Source organism: Kwoniella shandongensis, chromosome 4 (genome assembly GCF_008629635.2).
Source record: "Kwoniella shandongensis chromosome 4, complete sequence".
Taxonomy (NCBI): domain Eukaryota; kingdom Fungi; phylum Basidiomycota; class Tremellomycetes; order Tremellales; family Cryptococcaceae; genus Kwoniella; species Kwoniella shandongensis.
Genome location: NC_089290.1, coordinates 700,117 through 723,633, shown reverse-complemented (window position 1 = coordinate 723,633; position 23,517 = coordinate 700,117). Strand labels below are relative to the sequence as shown.

Here is a 23,517-nt window from a genome sequence, read left to right as displayed (position 1 = left end):
CTGGCGTTGTTGCCGTAGGCATCGTTACCTCATCAGTTGGTAGAGGATCCACCTGAAGAATAGTGTTCGGGTGGAGGAGTGAGGTACGTATTGTTGGACGGTTGAGAGCCCGGGGCGGGATTGCTTCCCTGCAGTCGGACTGACTGGATTCGTGTGAGGAGATTCTGGTAGTCTTGTGAGGTCTGTCCATATGGAAAAGAAAGGTAAGAAACATCCAGCGTTACAATGAAAGATGGGTCAACGGTGACTTTAGCCAAAGACTCACTGCTGCGCCGCTGGTGGAAGGCGGACTGCTGAGCCGAATGCTAGGCACAGAGCTGGTCTGAGAAGTGTTGGTGTCGTTGCCAGGATTGGATTCCATCCTGAACAGTCTCTTGTATGCGAACTGCTAACGACGTGTAACAGTGAGTGCTGTCGTTGAGATATTTGATATGGATGAATGTGAGTGGCGATCTTTTCCTGTTGTACGCTTTGTACCAGGTTTATATAGACATCCCCGACGTCTGGCACCTACTTTCGGCTGGATATGTTGTGATCAGTGATTATAGATGAAAGGTTAGTATGAAAGGGTACTTGTATCAGTAAGATTGACGCTATATGACGAGAGTGTTTCCGAACATCCCTGCAGGAGTGAGTAGACAGAAAGGATCGATCTCTCTGAGACCATGGACACACAAGCCAGCGCCAATGCAGTTGCGCTTGCACGTTTGTGGCAAGACAACAGCGTTTCACATACGAGTTAGATTTGATACGACAGATTCCCAAAAAAAGAGAGATTACAACGCTTTGAGGTAGGTGGCAGGTACCAGTCCTCTTGTTCCATTTCCATCTTCACATGTCCACCCTATTGAGATGGGAGGGATCAGCTGCAGCTCAGTGTTTCGCTGAGCAAACTTACAGTCTTCCGAAGTCCGCTCGACGATGTTTACAACCTGGTTCGCCTGTACTGAGAGATCTCCCGAGTCCTACGTCGAAAGTAATGGTCAGAGCAGTACTCATGCGGCATTCAAACTTTCTCTTGACGAGAGTGTGGCCATACTCACCGCTCCTGCGTAATCATACAGCGCTTGTGCTTGTCCCTCCGATTCTGCCGCAGCCTGCTGAGAGTTCGAACGTCTTGGTGGGGGCATGTTGACTTGTGTATGAGGAAGCGCAGCAGGGAGACGTTGTTCCACCGCAGGAGCTTGGGCTGTTGTCAGATATTATTAGTTCTTGCCATTGTTTCGGGAGGAACAGCCCACGGACCCACCTTTTTGAGGATCCTTCCACATGCTTGTGAACGCGCTCATTTTACTTGATGTGTCTACATGACCGAATGTCTATACGTGGAACAGACTGATCAGCTTTCGGTAATACAGAGATAAAATGGAGATCGCACGAGATGAGACATACCTTTCCTGAGACCAACCCCGATACACCATGTTTCTTCTTCTGTACAGGAGGAGGCGGTCCCCTTCCTCCTGTCTGTCCATTATCATTGATCTCACTTATACTCGCATTCCCTCCTTGTCCATCGCCCGAATTCAACCTCTGATTGGCGCCTCTCATCATCCCTGCAGCTCCTACTTTATCCAACAAGTCCATCGCATCCTTATTCTTCGACACGGCTCCCACGGAAGCTTTCGTCCCAGCCGTTCCAAGTCGGATACTACTTGAGATGAATCGCTGAGCAAAGTCTTGTTGTTCCCCTCCTCCACCGTAACCACCACCGCCATTGGCGCTAGGTGGTGGGGACAGAGGAGGTGCGGGAGAACGATTCGGAGGAGGTAAAGAACGGGTAATGGTTGAAGACGAGACGACGGTGGATGATACGGGACTGGACGCGGTCGAACTGGATGGTCGGTTCTGAGGTCGAGATGCGAAATACTCGTCTAAGAGGGAGAAGAAGGCTTCCTACATAGCATAAACATCAGTCACATCGTAAGGCTGAAGAGGAGTGTTTGTAACGACGGACCTTATCTAAGGGGAAGATGACGTTAGTTAGGCTTCACCCTCATGCATTCAATATACATCACGTACCTTCGTATGTTAGATTTGAGAACATCTTGGTAAGCGTATGCACCCAAACTCCTAAACAAAGGTGGATGCAATGTTCTTGTTGCACAAAGTCAGGATGTATTGAACGAAGCTGTTTGAGGAACCGTCTGATTGTTTTTATGACGTTGACCGGTTGTACAATCGGTCCGGTCCGCTTTACGGGAAGGCAATCCACCATAGCTGTATTTTTGCATCTCTGTGTCCACACAATTTTCCACGCCATTCATCTAATCTACTTTACATACTCTCCTCTAATCAGTCTTCGCGCCCAACACTCTGAGTGTTCTATCCAAACCACTAAGAACGATCTCTGATCCCAACTTGCCGAATCTAGCTCCGGTCAATACACCGGCGTTCTCCTCAAACTTGAGCAACTCGTCCCAGGTCTTGTTGGCGTACACTCGAAGATCGGTACCGACCACCGACAAGAACTGTGCAGAAGGGTCGAATCGGACTTCAGAGATGGTGTTTTCGGAGGGGAGGGTCCATGAGTTGAGGACGTCGAGTTTTCGCAAGTCGAAGATCTTAACGGTGGGCTCGGAAGACGACGCAGTAGCAAGGTAGTAACCGTTTTCAGAGAAACTGAGTGTGGTAAGGTCGGAAGAGTGTGATGAGAGAGTGGCAGCGAGAGAAGTGGATTGTCGAGCATCCCACACTCGGACCGCACCGTCCTTGGTACCACCACCATGGAGGACACCATCGGGGTGTACGGCGAACGAGGTGTAGGAGAATGAACCGTCGATACCAGGGATAGCAGCGTACTTGACAACCTCCTTGGCCTCAGCGATGTCGTACAAGCTCCACGTAGAATCGGCGGAACCAGCAGCGACGTATGCACCGGATGGGTGGACGGCCAAACCGTTGATCTCTCCCTTGTGACCAGACATGGTACCCTTCGCGCTCCACTTGCCATTGTCCTCGCCCCAAAGTCTGACTGTTTTGTCCGCACTCGCACTGACAGCCAATCTAGGTTCTCCCTCTTGTTCTCGGAAAGCGACGTGGGTGACAGCCTTGGTGTGACCCTTGAGGGTACCGAGCACCTTGCTGGATTCGAGGTCGAAGATCTGAACAGCCTTGTCCGCACCACCAGTCACAACGACGTTACCGTCCTTGGCGAGGTCCAGAGCAGTGATACCGGCAGGCTTAGTAGCGTGAAGCGAGGGAACGTGAGAGGTTTGAACGAAAGCCTTGACATCGTCGGCCTTGGTGTAACCAGGTGCAGGCTTTCTCTTCTTTCGTCCAGATGAGAGTCTGCGTTGTGTCAGAAATGTATGTCGAATATAAGCAATGCAACTTACGTTTGGTTGGTCTCCATGATCTTAGCCTCAACCTCTGAAGGAAGAGCACCCTCGGGAGCCATCTCGACATCCTCAACAGGAGCCTCGGCAGCAGCAGGCGGTTGGAAGCCAATGGTCGATTGAATGGATGACAGAGCCCTAAGCGAGGTCAGCGACAAATTCGAAGAGATAACAGATGACATAACTCACTGTCTGGCCTCGTCTCGCTCCTTCATCAACCTAGCAATGACCCTGGTAGCCGCGTCCTCTCGGTACAAAGCGTTGGCAAGTTCTTGCCTACAGAAAAGAATGTTTGTTAGTGATGAACACGCGTTTATATACACAAGATATTCTGCTCACCGAGAACTTTGGAACGCCTTCTTGATCTCCAACGATTCAAGCATGATCGCATCGTACTCGCTTTGCAGCGCAGTGAGAAGAGCGGGGATCGACGTTTGGTTGGCCGGTCGAGGAGGGATCGTGGAAGGTTCTGTGAAACAAAGCAACAATAAGCAGTGTGCACCTTGCTATCAGTCAATCTACACTTACTGGCTTTCACGTCAATAAGATCCTCCTTGGTCAAAGCCTCGCCAGAGATGGGGTCGGTACCATTCTCCTCTAAATCGCGTCTCGTCAGTACTGTATTACACGTATTCCTCTGTAGCAAGCATGTAACTCACCGATATATCGCTCGATGAGAGCTTTTTCGTAAACAGTTCCTGAGGTCTTTGAGACGACAGGGGCGGTAGGAGGAGAGCCCGAAACTACGAGGAAAGAAACGCGTCAGCTAATACGATGGAGATTAAGCAGCTGCCAGCTCACTAGCACAGAAGAACATGCTGAGGGCTTTTGAGGAGTTGCTGTTTGGTGGAAGAATGGAGATGGATGGTTAGAGAAAGAGGGTGGTACAAGTGAGTGGACGATGTTGAAAGAGAGGAGAGAGCGCCTTAGACTGGGACCTTTATCATATCCGAAAAGAACGCCACGTCATGCACTTACTTCCCTATCCCATCTCGCGTTCGCCGCCCAGCGAGCACTACTACTGCTACTACTACTATTCATAACAGTCTACAAGTATTGGATGTCCTGCGTTTCTCTTTGCTTGTTTTCGTTCTCGGGTCGCTCTTCACTTCTCGGTTCACATACAGTGCGGAGTCTTAGCTTCCAGCTGTCTGACCACGAAAAGCAATATGGACCTCAAAACGTACATCAGCGACAATGTCGTCCAGGTGAGCACTTTGTCCAGAACATTTGGACATAGCTAATGCTTCTTGCAGATCTTCGGCTCTGCAGACAATGCGACAGTCGACTATGTACAGTCACTAGGTGAGTTTCGCACAACCGTCCCTAGAGTTCGTGCTAATAGTTCCGCCTTAGCAACTTCTTCGAAAACACCCGGCGACCTCTACCACTCTTTACTGGCCACCGGTCTGTCCGAGTCTCCGAATATACAAACCTTTGCCGCTCAAGTACATGCTTTAGTACCTCGCAAGACCAAGACAAAGGCACCCAAAGCGGAGAAATCAGCATCATCCCAGCGATTCGCTCTCTTGCTTGACGAAGTTGAATCTGGCGGGTCGAGTAGTTCTAGCAGGAAGGAGAAAAAGTCAAAGTCAAAGGGCAAAGACAAGGAGAAGGAACGTGGAGATCGGGACAATGGAGCTGTCAAACTCGGAAGATCTGCTAGGAAGAGAGATACCGATGGGAATTGGGAGTCAGATGAGGAGGAGAAGGAAAAGGAGGCGAAACGATTGAGAATGCTATCACCACCGAGGGATGAGAACGGGGATGATCCGGGAGAACCGCCTATAGAAGAGACAGAGGAGGAACGACTAGAAAGAGAACGAGAGGAAGACTTGCGGGCGAGAGACGAGTTCGCGGAGAGGATGAAAGAGAAAGATAAGGACAGGACAAAGAAATTGGTGACGGACCGATCTACCAAATCGAAGGGCGGTCTGGAAGCTTCCCAGAGAGCTGCTCTTGCCGATGATCCAGAAGCGAGAAAAGCTGTCATGGAAGATTTGAGATTACATTCTCGACAAGAATATCTCACGAAGAGAGAACAACAACGGCTGGATCTCTTGAAGATGGAGATTGAAGATGAGAAGATCCTTTTCCGGAACCAGAAGATGTCAAAGCGAGAACTTGAGGATTTCGAGAGGAAAAAGGAACTCATCAAGATTATGGAAGCTCGACAACGTATCGATGATGGAACGGATGGATACATGTTGCCAGACGATTATATCACGGAGCAAGGAAGGATCGATCAGAAGAAGAAGAAGAATGCGTTGTATCAGCGATATGAGGAAGCGAAACCGATCGATGGGCAATTCATTACGGATGTAGATCAATGGGAGGCGAGTCAGACAGACAAGTCGAGCTTGAGAACGGGAGCGTTGGACAAGGAGGTGATGGTGGAGGATTACGAGTATGTCTTTGACGAGAGTCAGAAGATCAAGTTCTTGGAAGAAGGCAAGCTGGACGGGACTCTGACAGCAGAAGCGCAAGCATTGCTGGATCAAGTTGACGAGTTGGAAAAGAAAGGTAAGCCGATTCGCTGGAAAAGTCGATCGTTACTGACTCCCTTGCAGCGCAAAGCATTCAGGAAGTCCGAGACTCTTTACCAATTTTCGAATTCCGTGACGAGCTTTTAGCAGCGATAGCGGAACATCAGGTCCTTGTCGTCGTTGCCGAAACAGGTTCAGGAAAGACAACACAACTACCGCAATATCTTTACGAAGCTGGATACTGCAAGAACGGCATGAAAGTCGGCTGTACACAACCCCGTCGTGTTGCCGCCATGTCCGTTGCAGCGCGTGTAGCGGAAGAGATGGGTGTGAGACTAGGACAAGAAGTTGGATACTCGATCCGATTCGAGGACATGACGAGTGATAAGACCGCTCTCAAGTATATGACGGATGGTATGCTGTTGAGAGAGTTCTTGACCGATCCGGAACTGTCAACCTATTCGGCGATCGTCATTGACGAAGCGCACGAGAGAACGTTGAGTACAGATATCCTGTTCGGATTGGTCAAGGTGAGTAGCTTGTTCACTTGACGAAGAAAGCAATACTGAACCCAGCTTTTAGGATATCGCTCGTTTCCGACCTGAGCTGCGTCTGCTGATTTCCAGTGCGACATTGAATGCTCAGAAGTTTGCCGACTTCTTTGACCAAGCGCCTATCTTCGATGGTGAGTCTTTTCTTATAAAGTATCGCTATCACAAAGCTAACTTTCGATCAGTACCTGGTCGTCGATTCCCTGTCGACATGTTCTACACCCAACAACCCGAGGCCAACTATATGCATGCGGCAGTCACCACAATCTTGCAGATTCACACAACGCAACCGAAAGGCGACATTCTTCTTTTCCTGACTGGTCAAGACGAAATTGAATCAGCGGAGGAGAACTTGAAAGAAACGATGTATGCGTTAGGTGACAAGGTGCCAGAGTTGATCATAGCACCAATCTATGCGAACCTGCCGAGTGAAATGCAAAGTAAGATCTTCGAGCCAACACCGGAAGGAGCGAGAAAGGTGAGCTTGTAGTTGCGTTTCTCATGAGGTCTGACTGACGAATGAACAGGTCGTTCTGGCAACCAACATCGCCGAGACCTCCATCACTATCGATGGTGTTGTGTATGTCATCGACCCGGGATTCGTAAAGCAAAACAACTACAACCCGAAAACCGGAATGTCGTCGCTGGTTGTCGAACCAATTTCCCGAGCTTCTGCACAACAACGAGCTGGTCGAGCTGGTCGAGTCGGTCCTGGTAAAGCTTTCAGACTGTACACCAAGTGGGCGTTCAAGAACGAACTGTTACAAGATACCATCCCGGAGATCCAACGAACCAACCTCGGCATGGTTGTTCTGATGCTCAAATCGTTGGGGATAAACGATGTTCTCAACTTTGATTTCTTGGATAAACCGCCGGCGGAGACGATCATTCGTTCTTTCGAATTGTTGTATGCGCTTGGTGCGCTCAATCACAAAGGAGAGTTGACGAGATTGGGTCGAAGGATGGCGGAATTCCCCGTGGATCCGATGTTATCAAAAGCCATAATCAACAGCGAGAACTTTAAGTGTACCCATGAGGTGAGTGATGGGCGGTTCCTTTCAGCGAAGAGGTATGCTGATTTTTTCGATTCTAGGTTCTCACTATCATCTCGATGTTACAAGAGTCCGGATCTCTGCTCTATCGACCTAAGGATAAGCGTGTCCATGCCGACAAAGCTCACAAGAACTTTATCAAGCAAGGTGGCGACCATTTCACCTTGCTCAATATCTTTGAGCAATGGGTTGAGAGCAGCTACTCTCAACAATGGTGTCTTGAGAACTTTATCCAGTTCAAGAGTTTGGGCAGAGTACGAGATATCCGGGATCAGCTGGCACAGCTGTGTGATAGAGTCGAGGTGGTCATTGAGAGTACGCCGAATGAGACTACACCTGTACAAAAGGCTATCACAGCGGGATACTTCTACAATACGGTGAGTTAAGCCATTGTATTCGCGAATATGGGCAGTCCTAACGCGGTATGTTTGGGGGATAGGCACGAATCGATAAAGGCGGTGGTTATCGAACGACAAAGAACAATCACTCGGTCTTCGTCCACCCTTCATCGTGTTTGGTCGGGATGCAACCGCCCCCACGATTCATTTTGTACTACGAGCTCGTCCTCACTTCGAAAGAGTACATGCGACAGTGTATGCCTATTGAAGGATCATGGTTGGCAGAGCGTGAGTCGTCCTTCCCACCTATATCTCGGACACCTTGAGTGTGACGCTGACTCGGGGTCTAACTTAGTCGCGCCGCATTACTTCAACAAGAATGAGATCGAGCAGTTGATGGGAAGCGCTAGTAGGGTGAAGATGCCAAAGGAGGTACAGCAACCAAGGGTTGGCCCGGTGGTCACGTAGAGGGGGTTTCAGTTAAACACAAACAGGTCATAAGCATATGCATCATTAGGGTTGTCTTTTGTCCCAGATGAAACCAATCACGTCAGGTAGAGAGCAATTGTAACTTGGGTCAATTATTGTTGCGACTTCTCACATCTTTGCATTCATCTTTGTACTGATACTACAACGTGATACATTTACTGCTTGTCGGCAATAGGCACATCCTTTCCGGCGACCTATTTTCCCGTTTCACCATTCACCGTGATGTGTTGGTAGAGGAAGCAGAAGCGTTGTAACCATATCCAGGGGCAGTGTTACCGGTTTGGACAGGATAGGGATTACCATCGTTATCGACGTGGGCGAGTCCGGGTGGTTTACCGGGTGTAGTGGAGAGGGGGGCAGCGTAGTCGAACGTGGACCAAAAGTAAGCAGAGGTCAGTGTGGAAATCATGACCGCGGCCGGAGGGAGGAGGGCGAGGGCGATTCGATGAGTGTTTGGGTTTGGTGGTAGTAGCAAAGATGGGAAGGTTGTGCGAAGGAGGTAATAAGATAAGCTTGGGCCTTTCGTCTACAGTATGACAGATCATAGAATGGTGGTACGGAGGAAGAGGAGTACGGTAATCACCTTTTTGAAAGCTGATCGGACACCGTCAGAGATCTTTTCGGTGGTAGAGGCGTTCTGGCCGTGGCCGGACTTCTTGAGGAGACCGTCAACACCCTTGTCTGCGAGGCGTTCAAATATCGATCAGCAATCTGTATCTGTCACTCTCACATCTCATAGATAGGTGAGGTCCGCCAACATGACGCCCTAGGAAGGGACTCGAAAGACACTAACCAAGAGCGTCCTGTTGGCCGGTACCGGCGACGGGGGCGTTGGTGGAAGCAGCAGGAGCAGTGTTCATTGTGGTTGTGTGTGTGGGTGTGGGGTGGTTTGGTTTGTAGTTATTAGGTGGGTGAGAAATAAACGTTTGACGCCGCTACCGGGCTGAAGGTATTATATATCAATGCGGGACAGGCAGGGGTGACTACGCATCACTCACTCCCACGCCCACCCCAGCTGCATTCCGACGCATCATGCATCATGGAATAACGCAAACGCAACGTCAAATTACATCATGCGCGTACTACCTCTTCAAGTATCTCAGGCACAACTCCCAATGACGGCGATCAGCCACCTCTCAGGAGAGGTTTGGAGATTTTTGCCAATTTAGTGTGATGGGAGCAGCGTCATACTCTACCATGCATTGGGGGCGCCTAATTGAAAGACGCTTTGGCTTGTTATTATTTTACGGTAACATTTGATAGGCATAACGTGAACTTAACCTTGCGGAGAAAGTGTTTGGTGAATCGAGGCAGAATGCAGCATCTGTATTCGAATGGAAATATGTCAACTGAGAGCTAGCGGGCAGAAGTCGAGATGCTCTGCCTCTACAAAAGGCGCGCAAATGGAATCATCAATGTCTTGACATGGGGGGTATGAATGGTGGTATAAATGTTTTTTATTTTGATCTATCTCCCCAAGTCTGAAGTGACACTTCGTGCAAACCTCTACTGCTCTACTGCTGTGTACGATAAGCGCCCTCGCTTGTCTCTCTATATGCATCTTCTCGGCTCCTACTCGATCTTGCCCTTGGAGTGACCCTCGAGACCAGCCTTGCCACCGCCCATACCGGCGATTCGCTCAGCCTTGATACCCTCCCTCTCAACCTCCTCGAACAAACGCTTCTCGAGCGCAGCTCGTTCAGATTTCTTAGCATGAGCGATTCTGTCCTTGTACGCGTGGTACTGAAGAACAAACAGATCATCAGCTCATGCTATCGATGAGTCAGATGGATGGACAAAGCGTTACTCACCTTGACATCAGTGCCGAGTGAGTAGTCCCACCATCTGAAACTTGTAGAGAAACAAGAGGTGAAAGAAGCATGGTGGAAATCGTGATGATCGGCACCAGCCCAGAAAGGAATGAAAGTTCGCAGAGACCAAGGGAAGTCGTAACCGGAGTGAGCGTCAACAGCTTGCCAGAGTCGGAGGGTGATCCAAACGTAGACAGTGAAGATGTGGAGATCTTGACGGAAAAGACAGTAAAGGAAGGGACCGGTGATAGTACCTTGAGCGAGGATGAGGACTTCGAGAGGGTGAGCGTATTCGGCGGCCTAATAATAACGTGATCTCATATCAGCAATGGTTCCTCGATATGACTTGTGTCCATCGCGAATTTGCCACTCACAAGACCGATAGGCGCAGAGAACTCGTGGTGAAGCTTGTGGATGTGCTTGTAGAAAGGACCGTAGTGAAGACCTCGGTGAGCCCAGTAGTGGAAAGTATCCTCAAAGACGAAGAAGAAAGCTATTTGAGCTGCCATGAGAGCCCACGAGGAGAACGGCACTTCGAACGTCTGCATACCGAAGTAGGTGCAGATCGGGTGGAAGGCGAGGATGAGAGGAGCTTCGCAGGTAAAGTGAGTGAGAAGGACGACCTTTGTGCATTTCCACATTTGAGCGCGAGAGACGTGTTTGTTCTGCAAGTCGAATGACAGATATGTCAGTGAGATGAGTCATGACAACGTATGGGAGGCAACTTACAGGCTGAATCTTCCATTTTTGGAAGTAAGGCATGGCATCGATGATGAGCCATGGGATCGCTCTACCAAAGTAGACAAGCTAAACGGTTCAGATATCAGCGACGAGTCCCGTTATCGATGCAGAAACCAAAGAACAACCGCGCTCACCTCGTGCAAGGCAAAACTCAACAATCCGGTGGCAATGATCGGGTTACCCATAGAAATGTAATATTGAGCCCAAGACTTTTCCAACCAGCTCAAATTGTCAAAGTCGACACCTGGATACAGAGAGTTCTGGGCTTCTGTCGCATTTTGGATGGTGAGGTGCTCGGCTATGCCAGGAGCGTATTTTGACACAAAGTCCAAAGCCAACGCAGACATGATGGAAGGGGTGTATATGTGATCAACGACGCGAAGAGAAAGAATGTGAGAACAAGGATGGATGGCGAATTAGGTTGCTCAGAAGAGAGTGACTGAGCGAAAAGAAGATACCTTGACGAGAGGTATTTATTTGTTTTCAAGGATGAGGATGAGAGAGATTGATCGGACAGGATCGGGATGAGAGACGACAACAAAAGTCAACAAATCAATCATACGATGGTCAGTAATCTGTATTATTTATTTTCAGCCTTGGACACGAGAGTGTGCCCTGTCTTGTTGTGGAGGCACAGTGGGTTCATCTTCCAAAGTGGTACGATCTTCCAAAAATGAAAATAACAAACACCCGTGCCACAATCATTCCACGTGGGTATGAAGAGAGTCGTGTCCCCACCGGATTCAAAGGGATGCGGAGTGAAACACAAACTCCGCTGGTCACTCCGACGCGTCTTCGCGATTTGTTGTTGTTATCATCGTCGATGAACATGATCGCGAGGGTCTCATTTGACAATCATCCGACGATACCAACACGATGGAGAACCCACACGAGGCAGAACAGGCGGTCCTGTTGGAGCGAATTATCAAGAATGTGGTGAGCTCGAACCAAGTTGTCAGGACTGACTCCCCGTACTGATCACTACTTGTTCCCCTGCTACAGGATAAATGCAATGAGGCGATCATGGAGATGAACCACTGTATCAAGGTAAATATCTAGGATCAACCACTCACACGTTCTGTAGTATCACGACTTGTGCTAGCGTGAGACGAAAAGTCTCTCGAAGTCAGAGCTAGACGGCTTGACTGAGCCGACGATGTTGACATCACTGAACAACGAATTCTGACAATCATTTCGCTTACAGGAATTCCTCGACTCTGCGTCGGCCGTTCACACAAGTGCCGAACTCCTCTCAAACTATTCTCGGAACGTCACATACAACCTCAAAGCTGTCAACAGCATGCCGAAGCCTGTGTAAGGGCGGTGAAGAGGGATGAAAGGTCGCTTGAAGGTCGCAGGGGAGCCTAGGATCGCCAGCAAAGGCAATTAGATGTGTTTGACTCTTATGTTCCTCGTTGTACATGTCTAGTATACCCATCATGTACATGATCTTAATGAGTTACCTGCCAATCCAGACATAACCCCTTCTGTTCCGAAAATCCGTGTGGCAGTTGCAAGGGTCTTTTCCAACGTGGTCCGTGCGCAGATCATTCGAGGTGTGGCGGAATATCGACGCTCTGTGGCAACATTTTCGCACCAAATTTGGTCGCCTCTTTCATCTCGTCTCTCGCAGCTGATTTGTCCCCCTGCGCAATGTCAAATCATCGTCTTCTTAACAAAACAATATGTCAACATCGTGTTCACTACCGCCATCCCAGTCACGTGACTTTTGTCCGGTGTTCATTTGACTCTGTTTGAGCCTTCCATTTATAATCCCTTCCACTCCTTCCTCGCTGTTTGTGGCACTTTCCGGCCTTCGCTAAACGAGCGCTAAAAAGTCCCTTATTCGGGCCATAGAGATAAGTCTGACATAAAAAGGCGTCATTGCCACGTGGCTGTAAATGGGCTTTCCAGAGACTTTCTGGTACGTTCCATGGTCGAATGTTCCTCCACTTTTGGGTGCAATCTCGTAGTTTCCCCGAACTATCCAGGTGTTTCCGCCTGAGTCTTTGCCCTCGTGGAATCGACATACGTTTTCAGTCTGCCTCGTTACTTAAAGAGTCTATTGCAGTTCTCTCTTTTCCTTTTCTTCAACTTTACATTCACATAGTGAACAGAACGCAAACGTCAAAAACACACTTTTCTCCCACTTACACTTAATTAACACACATATAGAAACACAAAATGGTTAAGGCTGTCGGTATTGATTTGGTGAGTTGAACGATCTCCTTTCCTTCCTCCCTCGTCGTCGACGATGGCAGTTGCTGACGATTTCCCGCCTCTTTAGGGTACAACCTACTCTTGTGTCGCTGTCTGGCAAAATGACCGAGTTGAGATCATCGGTGAGTTGTCTTGTTTGTCGAGTCTAGTGGCGTGAATCATCCATACTGACTTTCCTTCCTTTCCTTCCTTCAGCCAACGACCAAGGTAACCGAACAACCCCCTCATACGTCGCTTTCAACGACTCTGAGCGATTGATCGGTGATGCCGCCAAGAACCAGGTCGCCATGAACCCTTACAACACTGTCTTTGACGCCAAGCGATTGATCGGTCGAAAGTTCGCCGACGCTGAGGTCCAGGCCGACATGAAGCACTGGCCCTTCAAGGTCATCGACCGAGCTGGCAAGCCCATCATCCAGGTCGAGTACAGGGGTGAGGAGAAGACTTTCGTGAGTACACTCTTTCGCACTTGTTCAGACTCCATTGCTGACTCTTCTGTCTAGTCTCCCGAGGAAATCTCTTCCATGGTCCTCATCAAGATGAAGGAGACCGCCGAGGCTTACCTCGGTGGCACAGTCACCAAGGCTGTTGTTACCGTCCCCGCCTACTTCAACGACTCTCAGCGACAAGCCACCAAGGATGCCGGTACCATCGCTGGTCTTGACGTCCTCCGAATCATCAACGAGCCTACCGCCGCTGCCATCGCTTACGGTCTTGACAAGAAGACCGAGGGTGAGAAGAACGTTTTGATCTTCGATCTCGGTGGTGGTACATTCGATGTCTCTCTCTTGACCATCGAGGAGGGTATCTTCGAGGTCAAGGCTACTGCCGGTGACACCCACTTGGGTGGTGAGGACTTTGACAACCGTCTCGTCAACCACTTTGTCCAGGAGTTCAAGAGGAAGAACAAGAAGGGTGAGTAATTCTTTCAATAAAGGAGTATTTTGTGCACAAGCTGACTGTCCTCGTAGACCTCTCTTCCAACGCCCGAGCTCTCCGACGACTCCGAACCGCTTGTGAGCGAGCAAAGCGAACCCTTTCTTCCGCTGCTCAAACCTCTATCGAGATCGACTCTCTCTTCGACGGTATCGACTTCTACACTTCCATCACCCGAGCCCGATTCGAGGAGCTCTGTCAAGACCTCTTCCGATCTACCATGGACCCCGTCGAGAAGGTTCTCCGAGACTCCAAGATCGACAAGTCTAACGTCAACGAGATCGTCCTTGTCGGTGGTTCTACCCGAATTCCCAAGATCCAGAAGCTCGTCTCCGACATGTTCTCTGGTCGAGAGCCCAACAGGTCCATCAACCCCGATGAGGCCGTCGCTTACGGTGCCGCCGTCCAAGCCGCTATCCTTACTGGTGACACTTCCGAGGCCACTCAGGACTTGCTCCTTCTCGACGTCGCTCCCTTGTCCATGGGTATCGAGACCGCTGGTGGTATTATGACTCCTTTGATCAAGAGGAACACCACTGTCCCCACCAAGAAGTCCGAGACCTTCTCCACCTACTCCGACAACCAGCCCGGTGTCCTCATCCAAGTCTACGAGGGTGAGCGAGCCAAGACGAAGGACTGTAACCTTCTCGGTAAATTCGAGCTTGCCGGTATCCCCCCTGCTCCTCGAGGTGTTCCTCAGATTGAGGTTTCGTTCGACGTTGACGCCAACGGGTGAGCTTCTGTTTCCTTAATTCATCCCCCCCTTCCCCAAATTATTTGCTTCCGGCGGGCGTCGCCGCCGACGTGTGGCGTTTTCACAACATCGCTCCTCGTCGTGTGCCACATCGTCCTGAACGTCTGCGCCTTCTCCAACCCCCTTCTTCTTCGTTGAACAACATGCTGACTACCTTGCGCAATTAGAATCTTAAATGTCAGTGCCAATGACAAGGCCAGTGGCAAGTCCTCCAAGATCACCATCACCAACGACAAGGGACGACTTTCCAAGGAGGAGATCGAGCGAATGCTCTCCGAGGCCGAGAAGTACGCTGCCGAGGACGCCGAGGTTGCCGCTAAGGTCGCTTCCAAGAACGCCTTCGAGTCTTACGCCTACTCTCTCAAGCAGACCCTTACCGAGCAGAAGGACAAGTTCTCAGAGGAGGACCGAACTACTCTCGAGGCCAAGGTCGACGAGGCCATCGCTTCTCTCGACAACATGGAGTCTGCCTCTAAGGAGGAGATCGAGTCTCACCAGAAGGAGCTCGAGGCCATCGCTGGTCCTATCATGCAGCGATTCTACGGTGCTCAAGGTGGTGCTCCCGGCGGTGGTGCCCCCGGTGGCTTCCCCGGTGCCGGTGGTGCTCCCGGTGCTGGTGCCGCCCACGAGGACGGTCCCTCAGTCGAGGAGGTCGACTAAACGATCAATCAATAGAAAAGGTGTGAAGGAGAGAAGATGTAGTAGTAGTATGAAGTAGCAGAAAAGGACAAGACATAAAAGCCCAATTAATGTAGAGAAGAAGTTTTTCATGTTTCGTTTCAGTTTCCCATTTTTCCCATTATGCTCATGATTCGTTATTATCGTGTATATGCATTGGTTCGAGATCCCACATCTAATTGTCCAGCTGCATACAAGTTTAGGATCAAGGCAGCGCCCCACCTGATCACCTATGATACTTATTGCCATTCTTTAACTTGGGTCGCAATGGTGTTGCAATACTGACTTGAACGGAAGGGCTACAGTACATCGAATATCGGCTAGGCTGAAGTGGCGCCGTATCTGTGATCTGCCACAATCTACCTTCCTTGACACTTTACACCATAATCTGTACCCCTCCTGGACATGCGGGAACAAGTGATGCTAACGAAACGTAGGAAGAGTATCGGTGAATGCATATACGTGTAGTTGAGAACAGAGCGATGTTTACTATATGCACATACGTAGTAGGGGGTGGAAACGAATGGGAGTCTATGCGATCATTCAACTATTTATCATGCTGCGATAACCATATAGCACTTTCTACACAACGTATCCATAATATACAAGGGCGAACAACAATATTCCTCACAAATCATACAGATGGGAACTACTTGATCTTTGTTCGTCTCCCACCCACCTGGACTTCGAATGGCGCATGCTGGACCGCAGAATATGTATTCATACTTGGTGTTTTCAGACACTGTCTCGCACTTCAGACAATTACGAAGACAACCGTATTTGGTGCGACAAGCTGAACCGCAGAACACTTCGAAGTCACAAAAACCTCTCTCGCATTGCGGACAAAGGAGACCGTACCAAAACGGAAGTAAGGTTGACATTCGTTCTTGATCCATTGATACGAACGTTTCGTAAATCTGGGCTAAACGAGCTGCTTGATTACGATCGTATGCAAAGGCGACGTTAGTGGTTCCTCCTCACAGAAAATTGACATGGGACGCACGAGAGCGAAGGTGATATTGTGATAATCTGATATTATGACGATCGAGGAATACTAGGAATTGCTGTTGAACTGGTGGCGATTTGAGCCGAACGACGTTAAGAATTGGTTGTATGAGAGGTTCAGCATGTTCAGCCTCCTCGGCAATGATATCACTCTCGTGTTTGTTGGTCACGCTATGTGTTGGAATAGGAGGGGGTGGAAGACCTGCATCCTCATTTGGCCCGATGAGGTTATCTCGTACAGCAACTGTCAATCCTGATTGGAAGAAGAAAATTCTTGGTTGGCGGAAGGAAAAGAGCGCAGGAGAGTCCAAGATCCAATTGCAGTATACTTACGTTCCTCCCTGGCTGCTATCGATTGAACCTCATCCGTCTCACATTTCAGTTGGGCCTTAGTCATGGTGGAAGGAGTAGTTGGCGAGCTGCGAAGCAGCTCCATTCCCGTCATTCATTATCACACTTCTTTTGGTTTGATCGAAGATTCACTCGTGAAAATACCCTAGGTTTAAGAAGACTCACAGTATTCGCGTAAGACAGGCAATGGTGATATGGACAAGGAGGAGGAAGAGATGATAGAAAAATGGAAATGACGTTGAGAAAAACATGCTGTTGCATCAACGCAAATGTTGTACGATACGCACAGACCCCGTCCCACACCCCACTCCCCTCTCCCTTCTCTCCTTCCTCCACCAAATCTCCCCCCTTGGCGGCTCCGCTGCGTGCGAGTTACGAGTAGTAGCTTCCCCCTCCCCCCCTCCTCCCCTCTTACGCTCTCTGGCCTCCAAAACATCGAATCGTAAAAATCCACTTGTGATGAAAGTGATGCATGGTTGTGAATACAACAAGAAAATAATGTTTTTTTTGATTCCAATAGGCGTGGATAGTGACTACCACTCCCAGATACCTCTGAACTCCCTAAATTCATCCCCTCCAACTGCTGCTTCCCCTTGTCCCTCCATCGTCTCTCTCTCAAACCTCGCGACTTCTTCCGCATCGAACAACTTCATGTAACATGATGTGCCGGGGGTGTTGAAATGTTTGTAAGGATCTGATGGTCTGATCGCTCCACCACATCGATAGCAGAAGTGAGCGTTACAGCGACCACAAGTCATATGATTACAGCCGTGACTACGGACAAAACATTAGCGATCTGCATATTATTCGAGCGTCTAAGGAAAGATGAAGCCGGACTTACCTCTTTTCGACTCTTACACCACAACCTGCACAAGCTCTCGTGCTTCCCTCTAACCATTTCTTATTCGCCTCATCTTCCTCGTATTTCGCCAATATCCTCTCCAAGTTTGCTTTCCCCTTGCTTGCTTCCATCTTCCGTCGGCCTTCGCTACCCTCCGGATAGCTGAGATATTCGGCCACGATGAGTGAGGTCTGTGGGAACGCACAAGGGGTGTGGGGACCGTGCCACGTTGCTTGGCAGTACAGGCAGAAGCTGTAGTTACATTTGGGACAATGTCGATATCTCTCCCACCGATCTTCAGTCGGTATGGCAGGTGTGAATGGAGAAGCGGGGCTGGACGAACTCGATGAGGAAGAGGACAGGTCGGAGAGACGGATTACCCTCGAGGAGGAGGATGAGCTGCTTGCAGCAGTAGGTGGTGGAGGTGGCGGGACAGCAGCTTGACACATTGGTCGAGGACAAACGGTGTATGATGGATCTACTCAATCAGCAACAGTTTGAAACGCTATGAACTCACCAATCTCTGCCTTCCTCCGTTCTTTCAACTCTTCCCACCTATCTCGAAGTCCCTCTCCTACTACACTTTCGATCAAACCCGCATCGACATCGTCTTCCGACGCATCCGTCCGATCACGCGTCGCTCTTCGTTTCACACACGATACACTGGGACACGAGACGCTTTCCAACGTGCCTTCGGTGATAGCCAATGACCAACAAGAGTTCAAGCAAGGCGTGCAGCTGAAAAAGGCGTCAGTAAGTATGAATCGGAGGAGCGTTTAGTAATAACTCACAAGACACAGCCACAAGATGGCATCTTGATACAGCTCTTTCCCTTACGATTCTCCAAGCAGATCGAGCAGGAAAAGGCGGTTTGCTCAAAATCGGAATGGATCTGACCAGCGTTGTACGATTTGAGCGAGGTATGAAAGGCGGAGGGCGTGAGCATAGATGGAACAGAAAGTCTGCATCAAAGATCCAGCAGGTTATTAGCATGAATACTTCCCGCTTCCTTCTTCCCCCTAGCCAGTTTCAATCCGAGAGGCTGGTCATCCCTCGTTCAATCATCGCCTGCGTTACCAATTCGCTCGAGAGTCCGACAACAAAGATGGGAAGAGTTTTGTTGTCTATAGGAACACCGGGTAGTCCGGACTATCTGCAGAGGAGGTGTAGCGAGAGCTCGGAGGAAGGCGTGACGAGAAGCGTAAGGGCGAGAAGGGGAACTCGATCATATACTCACTCTACTGTGTCACCCTTGATCATGCCTAAATCACTGAGAAACTCCCCATTCCCTACCCACTCCCACCATTTCCAAAGCACACCCATCCCCTCGCCGCCGATCTCCGTTTCCTCGGTCCACAGCTCATTAAGCTTATCCTGCACATCTTTTAGCACTGTCCGAGGTAGCCAATTCCCAATCTTCTCGCCGCTGGGTAACGGTGCTCGAATCGTTATTGGCTTTGGAGGCTCGGCAATAGGGTACGTGGCTGGAAGGAGGATCCGTAATGTGATTGGAGGGAGATGAGACACTTCGAGGGAAGCTGAGGGTCCCGAGGAAGTGTCGAGTTGGACTATCGTTTGGGTGGCAAGAGCGATTGGGATAGTGAGGGTTAGTAATCGACCGGGTTTTTCTGATGGATTGGGATGAACGGTAGTAAGAGATGGGTATATGGACTGGTTGTCACCATCAGCTTCCAGTCTCAAGGCAATGAATAGTCGAAGCTGCAGACTCACTTCAAGGACAGTGATTTCATCTTCCTGCAAAGTGGAGCACTGGGTAGCGAGCTCATCGGCAGATAGGTCGGCCATCGTAATGAGCGGGTTTCGAGTACCTGGATCGATCTTGTGCTTCGCAATGATGGCGATGCTTTTCTATGCCTCGCTGACCAACAGACGGCTTCTGTCGCTGTGCATGTAACGAAGGTGAAGAATCGATTTCAGAAAATGTTTGCGATTTGACTAAGGCAACATCGGATTTGGCCACCCGAATACGCGGTCCGGCCGGTGGAGGTCATCCTCAAATCACGTCGAGTTCGAATGTCAATGTTCATTCCTCTTCTTTACGCGTAGATTCATCATCAATACTTTCATAATTACAAAAGCCTTGTGAAGGCAGGCCATACGATGTCTGGATCGATTCGAGGTAGGTGACCTCCGCTCAAATACAGTTCTCCAGAGCTGACAGCCTATTCGCAGCTATTGAAAGCGACTCGATACATCGTATTCATTCTGGACAAGTGGTCTTGGATGTCCAAGGGGCCATCAAGGAATTGGTCGAGAACAGCTTGGATGCTGGTGCGACCAGTATCGGTAGGTCTTTTCAATTACGCAGGTCAAGTGTAGCTAAAGGATGATTGTAGACGTCCGTATCAAAGACAATGGGCTGGATAGCGTTGAGATTTCTGATAATGGTTCCGGTATCGCTCAAGAAGATTGGGAATTTATAGGTACGTTCAGCTTCTCATCCCTCGTGGTTAATATCGTCGGCACAAGCTGACGCCCTATTTTCAAAGGTCTCAAGCATCATACCTCCAAGCTCCCTTCTTTATCTGAGCTTTACAAAGTTACGACATTTGGGTTCCGTGGAGAAGCCCTTTCTGCGCTTTGTGCGCTTTGCGAATCTGTCACAGTTGTCACTGCTACAAAAGAAACCGCTCCGATGGGAACTATTATCAAACTGGGCAGGGATGGGAGAGTCGCCGACTCGTCAGGAAAGGTTGCACGACCCGTAAGTCGGTCGCTGAGTTGGGGGGGGACTGTGCTGATTTTGTCAAAGCGAGGTACAACGATCACCTTGACCGGTCTATTTGTACCCCTCCCGGTTAGGAGGAAAGAATTCGAACGAACTGTCAAACGTGAACTCACAAAAGCTTTGACGCTACTCACGGCTTACGCTTTAGTCCCCGCCTGTGCCTCACTGCCTAATGGGCAGTCGGGGGTTAGATTACGTGTCGAGACGATTGGATCAGGCAGGAATGGGTGAGCTTGGTCGCACCCGAAATCCCTAAGTGCAAAGCTGACAATTGTATGAACAGCAAGCGTAGTACGCAGCTGTCCACCGACGGAAAGGGCTCGTTGAGATCGTCAGTGGGGGCGGTATGGGGTATCAAAGCGTTGGACGGAACGCAGGATGTTGATCTGGATCTGGACGTCGAGGTTGATAGACTCATGGCCAAAAGAGAGGGAATCACAGAAATGTAAGCCAAGGTCCGAACTCCGACACTGTGTGCTAATACTTTGTCGTAGGACACAGCACGTCAAAGTGTCTGGACTCATCTCGTCCGCTCAATGGGGTCAAGGGAGATCGAGTGCGGATAGGCAATTCTACTACATCAATGGGCGACCGTGTAACTTGACAAGTGTATGTGCTGTATCAAGATGTAAAGTCTCATTGGTGTGAACTGACGACCCAGTAGGTCGCTCGTGCTGTCAATGAAGTGTACAAGACGTTCAACACCAACCAAGTCCCAATGGCTATTCTGGACTTTCAGATACCACCAGGTGCGTCGAGCGTTATCACACTGTTGGGCGAAGGTGACTAACCACTTGAACGTAGAGAGCGTCGATATCAACGTCAGTCCTGATAAACGCACCATATTCGTACATAGCGAAGATCGTCTCATCGAAGCACTCAAGGTAAGTACAGGATCATCGCATATGGGCGGCATCGACTAATCTAGCCCTCATAGACTGCATTGGACGAGTTCTTCCAACCTTCACGGTCAACTTTCTCAGTAGGAGGAGCGACGCAGACGGTCAAGACTATCAGGCACATACAATCTCAATTGTCGATGGGAACAAATATCGTGCCAGCGCCTGAACAACTGAGGGACGAGGCTGGGCAAGACACCGAGGCTGAGGGAGACACATACGATGATGATGTGCAAGAGCCGGAGGAGGCTGAGCCGGTCCAAGCGATTGCAGAAGCCACTGAGAACATGAATGAAATCGCCGAGCGGATTTCGAGGCGCCACACTCAAGCTACAACCCATGAGGAAGTCGAGGTCATGGAGATTGACACTGAAGGCGAAGAAGAGCCGTCTCAGGCTCCATCCCGATCATCTGGTCGACGCCACGTCGCTCCAGCTTCATCTCCACCTCGTGCGCCACCCAAACGGGTCGTTCAGCAAACACTCATTACCTCATCAGCATCTTGGAGTCCGGACAGGAAGTCCGCCTCTACTCGATCTGCGCGTGCTGGACCTGATCCGAGCTCGAAGGAAGCGAGGAAGAATTTTCGTAAGAGGCTGGAAGTCTTTGCCAGTCAGTCAAGCAAAGCTCCAAGGGCTGAGTCGAGCGAGGAGCCTGAAGAGGTAAACGAGGATCCAGCGAGCGAGGGACCGGTGCTGGAAGTCAGTGGCGATGATGGGGAGGAAGCTGAACACGAGGAAGCGGAGCCCGAGACGGTAGAACCGATTCTGGATGCAGCTCAGGGTGACACCAGCGCGGCACCCAAACGCAGTAGGCCTGCAGACGAATCTATATTCGAAGACGAAGCAGGCGATACAACCCCAGAGAACGACGCAATGATGGAACAAGACGAGCAGATACCCATGTCGGAGTCGACACCGAATCGAAATGGTCATGATAGACCGCCGCTACTTCCGGCTCGTACTTCTAGCAATTTCCGAAACGAGATTGTTTCTGATGTCCCGCAAGGCGAGCTCACTCTGCGCTTCGACCTCCCTCGCCTCAAATCTCGTTATAGGGCAAAACGGCAACATCAGTCCCATATCGCGCCAAACGAAGTCAAGGATGCCTTCTCTGCAGTGAAAGAAGCGGGTTTGGCAGATGCGGCAGGTATAGCGAATCGCGATTTTGCGCTGGCGGAAGAGGCGTTATCGAGGGTCATTTCAAAAGCGGATTTTGAAAAGATGGAGGTGCTAGGTCAATTTAACAAAGGCTTCATCATAGCTAGGTTGAAGTCGGATAAGGGCAAAGGAAAGGAGGCGGATGATCTGTTCATCATTGACCAACATGCTTCAGATGAGAAATACAACTTTGAGACATTGCAAAGGACGACGGTGATAAAAGGTCAAGCCTTAATAAGGTGAGTTGACGCATCATCCATTCATTACCAGTAGTCTTATTCCATACTTCCTGTGACTGACCCCTGTGCATTTACTCCGGTACAGACCTCGACCATTACAACTCACAGCGGGAGATGAGATTGTGGCAATGGAGAATCTTGATATTCTCCATTCGAACGGATTTGACGTCAAAGTCGACGAAGATCAACCACCCGGAAGAGGGGAGAGGATCAAGTTGATGGCGATGCCTGTTAGCAAAGACACGACGTTTGACTTCAAAGGTGAGCAAGCAAACGACTGGTCGTTTACGGTTGTCACGGTTTCTTCCAGACTCAAGCACCCCTGACAAGATCGTTGTATGGCGAAGAACGGTGCTAATCAACAATTTCGCCTGATGAACCAGATCTGGAACAACTGCTCCATCTCCTTTCGGACGGGGCTCGACCTTCAGGTCAGATGGTCAGATGTAGTAAAGCAAGATCGATGTTCGCGATGAGAGCATGTCGGAAGAGCGTGATGATTGGCAAGTCGTTGACAAAAGGTCAGATGGTACAGGTGAGTCTCTCGTTCGCGCCGTGAGAAGCATGAATAGGTGGCTAATGGATCGGCGGACACAGCTACTTCGGAATATGGGCACGATTGACCAACCTTGGAACTGTCCCCATGGTCGACCGACCATGCGACATCTCACGAAGATCGAACCACCTACCAAATCAAGAAGTGGTAGAGGCAAGGTAGACTGGAAGAAGTGGAAAAGGGATCATATGGCCGCCACAAGATGAAAATAGAGTTGCATGCAATGTTGTATAGTTGGCCAGTGTCGGACTACTCGGAATATTGAAAGGAAAGATTTGTGGTGAATATTTTCGTTAACTTTTGGTAGATGGTACAGTTGCGTGTTG

At 49.7% G+C, this 23,517-nt stretch overlaps 10 protein-coding genes across 10 annotated transcripts; 4 read left to right on the top strand and 6 right to left on the bottom strand.

The window, feature by feature from the left end:
• Positions 1–32: 32 nt before the first annotated feature.
• On the bottom strand, positions 33–361 carry CI109_102291 (uncharacterized protein; the record flags this gene model as incomplete). The annotated part of the gene is made up of 2 exons (XM_065967127.1): positions 33–182; positions 266–361. The coding sequence occupies 2 exons, from the start codon at positions 359–361 to the stop codon at positions 33–35; spliced, it is 246 nt and encodes an 81-aa protein (XP_065823199.1).
• Positions 362–776: 415 nt separating this feature from the next.
• Positions 777–2,044, bottom strand: CI109_102290 (uncharacterized protein; the record flags this gene model as incomplete). Its single annotated transcript, XM_032004717.1, has 6 exons — positions 777–844; positions 899–965; positions 1,044–1,189; positions 1,250–1,319; positions 1,393–1,889; positions 2,020–2,044. The coding sequence occupies 6 exons, from the start codon at positions 2,042–2,044 to the stop codon at positions 777–779; spliced, it is 873 nt and encodes a 290-aa protein (XP_031860832.1).
• A 244-nt stretch (positions 2,045–2,288) lies between these two features.
• CI109_102289 (uncharacterized protein) lies at positions 2,289–4,152 on the bottom strand (the record flags this gene model as incomplete). Its single annotated transcript, XM_032004718.1, has 7 exons — positions 2,289–3,288; positions 3,336–3,473; positions 3,525–3,611; positions 3,675–3,804; positions 3,864–3,932; positions 3,995–4,078; positions 4,137–4,152. The coding sequence occupies 7 exons, from the start codon at positions 4,150–4,152 to the stop codon at positions 2,289–2,291; spliced, it is 1,524 nt and encodes a 507-aa protein (XP_031860833.1).
• Positions 4,153–4,504: 352 nt separating this feature from the next.
• On the top strand, positions 4,505–8,230 carry CI109_102288 (uncharacterized protein; the record flags this gene model as incomplete). The annotated part of the gene is made up of 10 exons (XM_032004719.1): positions 4,505–4,543; positions 4,592–4,640; positions 4,692–5,858; positions 5,906–6,351; positions 6,404–6,506; positions 6,558–6,850; positions 6,900–7,409; positions 7,466–7,801; positions 7,864–8,050; positions 8,118–8,230. The coding sequence occupies 10 exons, from the start codon at positions 4,505–4,507 to the stop codon at positions 8,228–8,230; spliced, it is 3,243 nt and encodes a 1,080-aa protein (XP_031860834.1).
• A 176-nt stretch (positions 8,231–8,406) lies between these two features.
• Positions 8,407–9,111, bottom strand: CI109_102287 (uncharacterized protein; the record flags this gene model as incomplete). Its single annotated transcript, XM_065967126.1, has 3 exons — positions 8,407–8,445; positions 8,835–8,932; positions 9,045–9,111. The coding sequence occupies 3 exons, from the start codon at positions 9,109–9,111 to the stop codon at positions 8,407–8,409; spliced, it is 204 nt and encodes a 67-aa protein (XP_065823198.1).
• A 712-nt stretch (positions 9,112–9,823) lies between these two features.
• On the bottom strand, positions 9,824–11,150 carry CI109_102286 (uncharacterized protein; the record flags this gene model as incomplete). Its single annotated transcript, XM_032004721.1, has 5 exons — positions 9,824–9,994; positions 10,063–10,362; positions 10,437–10,727; positions 10,792–10,869; positions 10,938–11,150. 5 exons carry the CDS (start codon positions 11,148–11,150, stop codon positions 9,824–9,826), a joined length of 1,053 nt encoding a protein of 350 aa, XP_031860836.1.
• Positions 11,151–11,679: 529 nt separating this feature from the next.
• Positions 11,680–12,121, top strand: CI109_102285 (uncharacterized protein; the record flags this gene model as incomplete). Its single annotated transcript, XM_032004722.1, has 3 exons — positions 11,680–11,739; positions 11,806–11,850; positions 12,008–12,121. The coding sequence occupies 3 exons, from the start codon at positions 11,680–11,682 to the stop codon at positions 12,119–12,121; spliced, it is 219 nt and encodes a 72-aa protein (XP_031860837.1).
• An 866-nt stretch (positions 12,122–12,987) lies between these two features.
• Positions 12,988–15,373, top strand: CI109_102284 (heat shock protein HSS1; the record flags this gene model as incomplete). Its single annotated transcript, XM_032004723.1, has 6 exons — positions 12,988–13,014; positions 13,091–13,145; positions 13,219–13,472; positions 13,527–13,938; positions 13,995–14,691; positions 14,881–15,373. 6 exons carry the CDS (start codon positions 12,988–12,990, stop codon positions 15,371–15,373), a joined length of 1,938 nt encoding a protein of 645 aa, XP_031860838.1.
• A 1,907-nt stretch (positions 15,374–17,280) lies between these two features.
• On the bottom strand, positions 17,281–19,394 carry CI109_102283 (uncharacterized protein; the record flags this gene model as incomplete). Its single annotated transcript, XM_065967125.1, has 6 exons — positions 17,281–17,521; positions 17,589–18,027; positions 18,106–18,326; positions 18,380–18,550; positions 18,826–19,259; positions 19,320–19,394. 6 exons carry the CDS (start codon positions 19,392–19,394, stop codon positions 17,281–17,283), a joined length of 1,581 nt encoding a protein of 526 aa, XP_065823197.1.
• A 315-nt stretch (positions 19,395–19,709) lies between these two features.
• On the top strand, positions 19,710–23,397 carry CI109_102282 (uncharacterized protein; the record flags this gene model as incomplete). Its single annotated transcript, XM_032004725.1, has 13 exons — positions 19,710–19,728; positions 19,782–19,895; positions 19,946–20,032; positions 20,099–20,313; positions 20,362–20,564; positions 20,621–20,782; positions 20,832–20,946; positions 21,002–21,086; positions 21,142–21,221; positions 21,275–22,635; positions 22,721–22,896; positions 23,019–23,170; positions 23,233–23,397. 13 exons carry the CDS (start codon positions 19,710–19,712, stop codon positions 23,395–23,397), a joined length of 2,934 nt encoding a protein of 977 aa, XP_031860840.1.
• Positions 23,398–23,517: the final 120 nt, after the last annotated feature.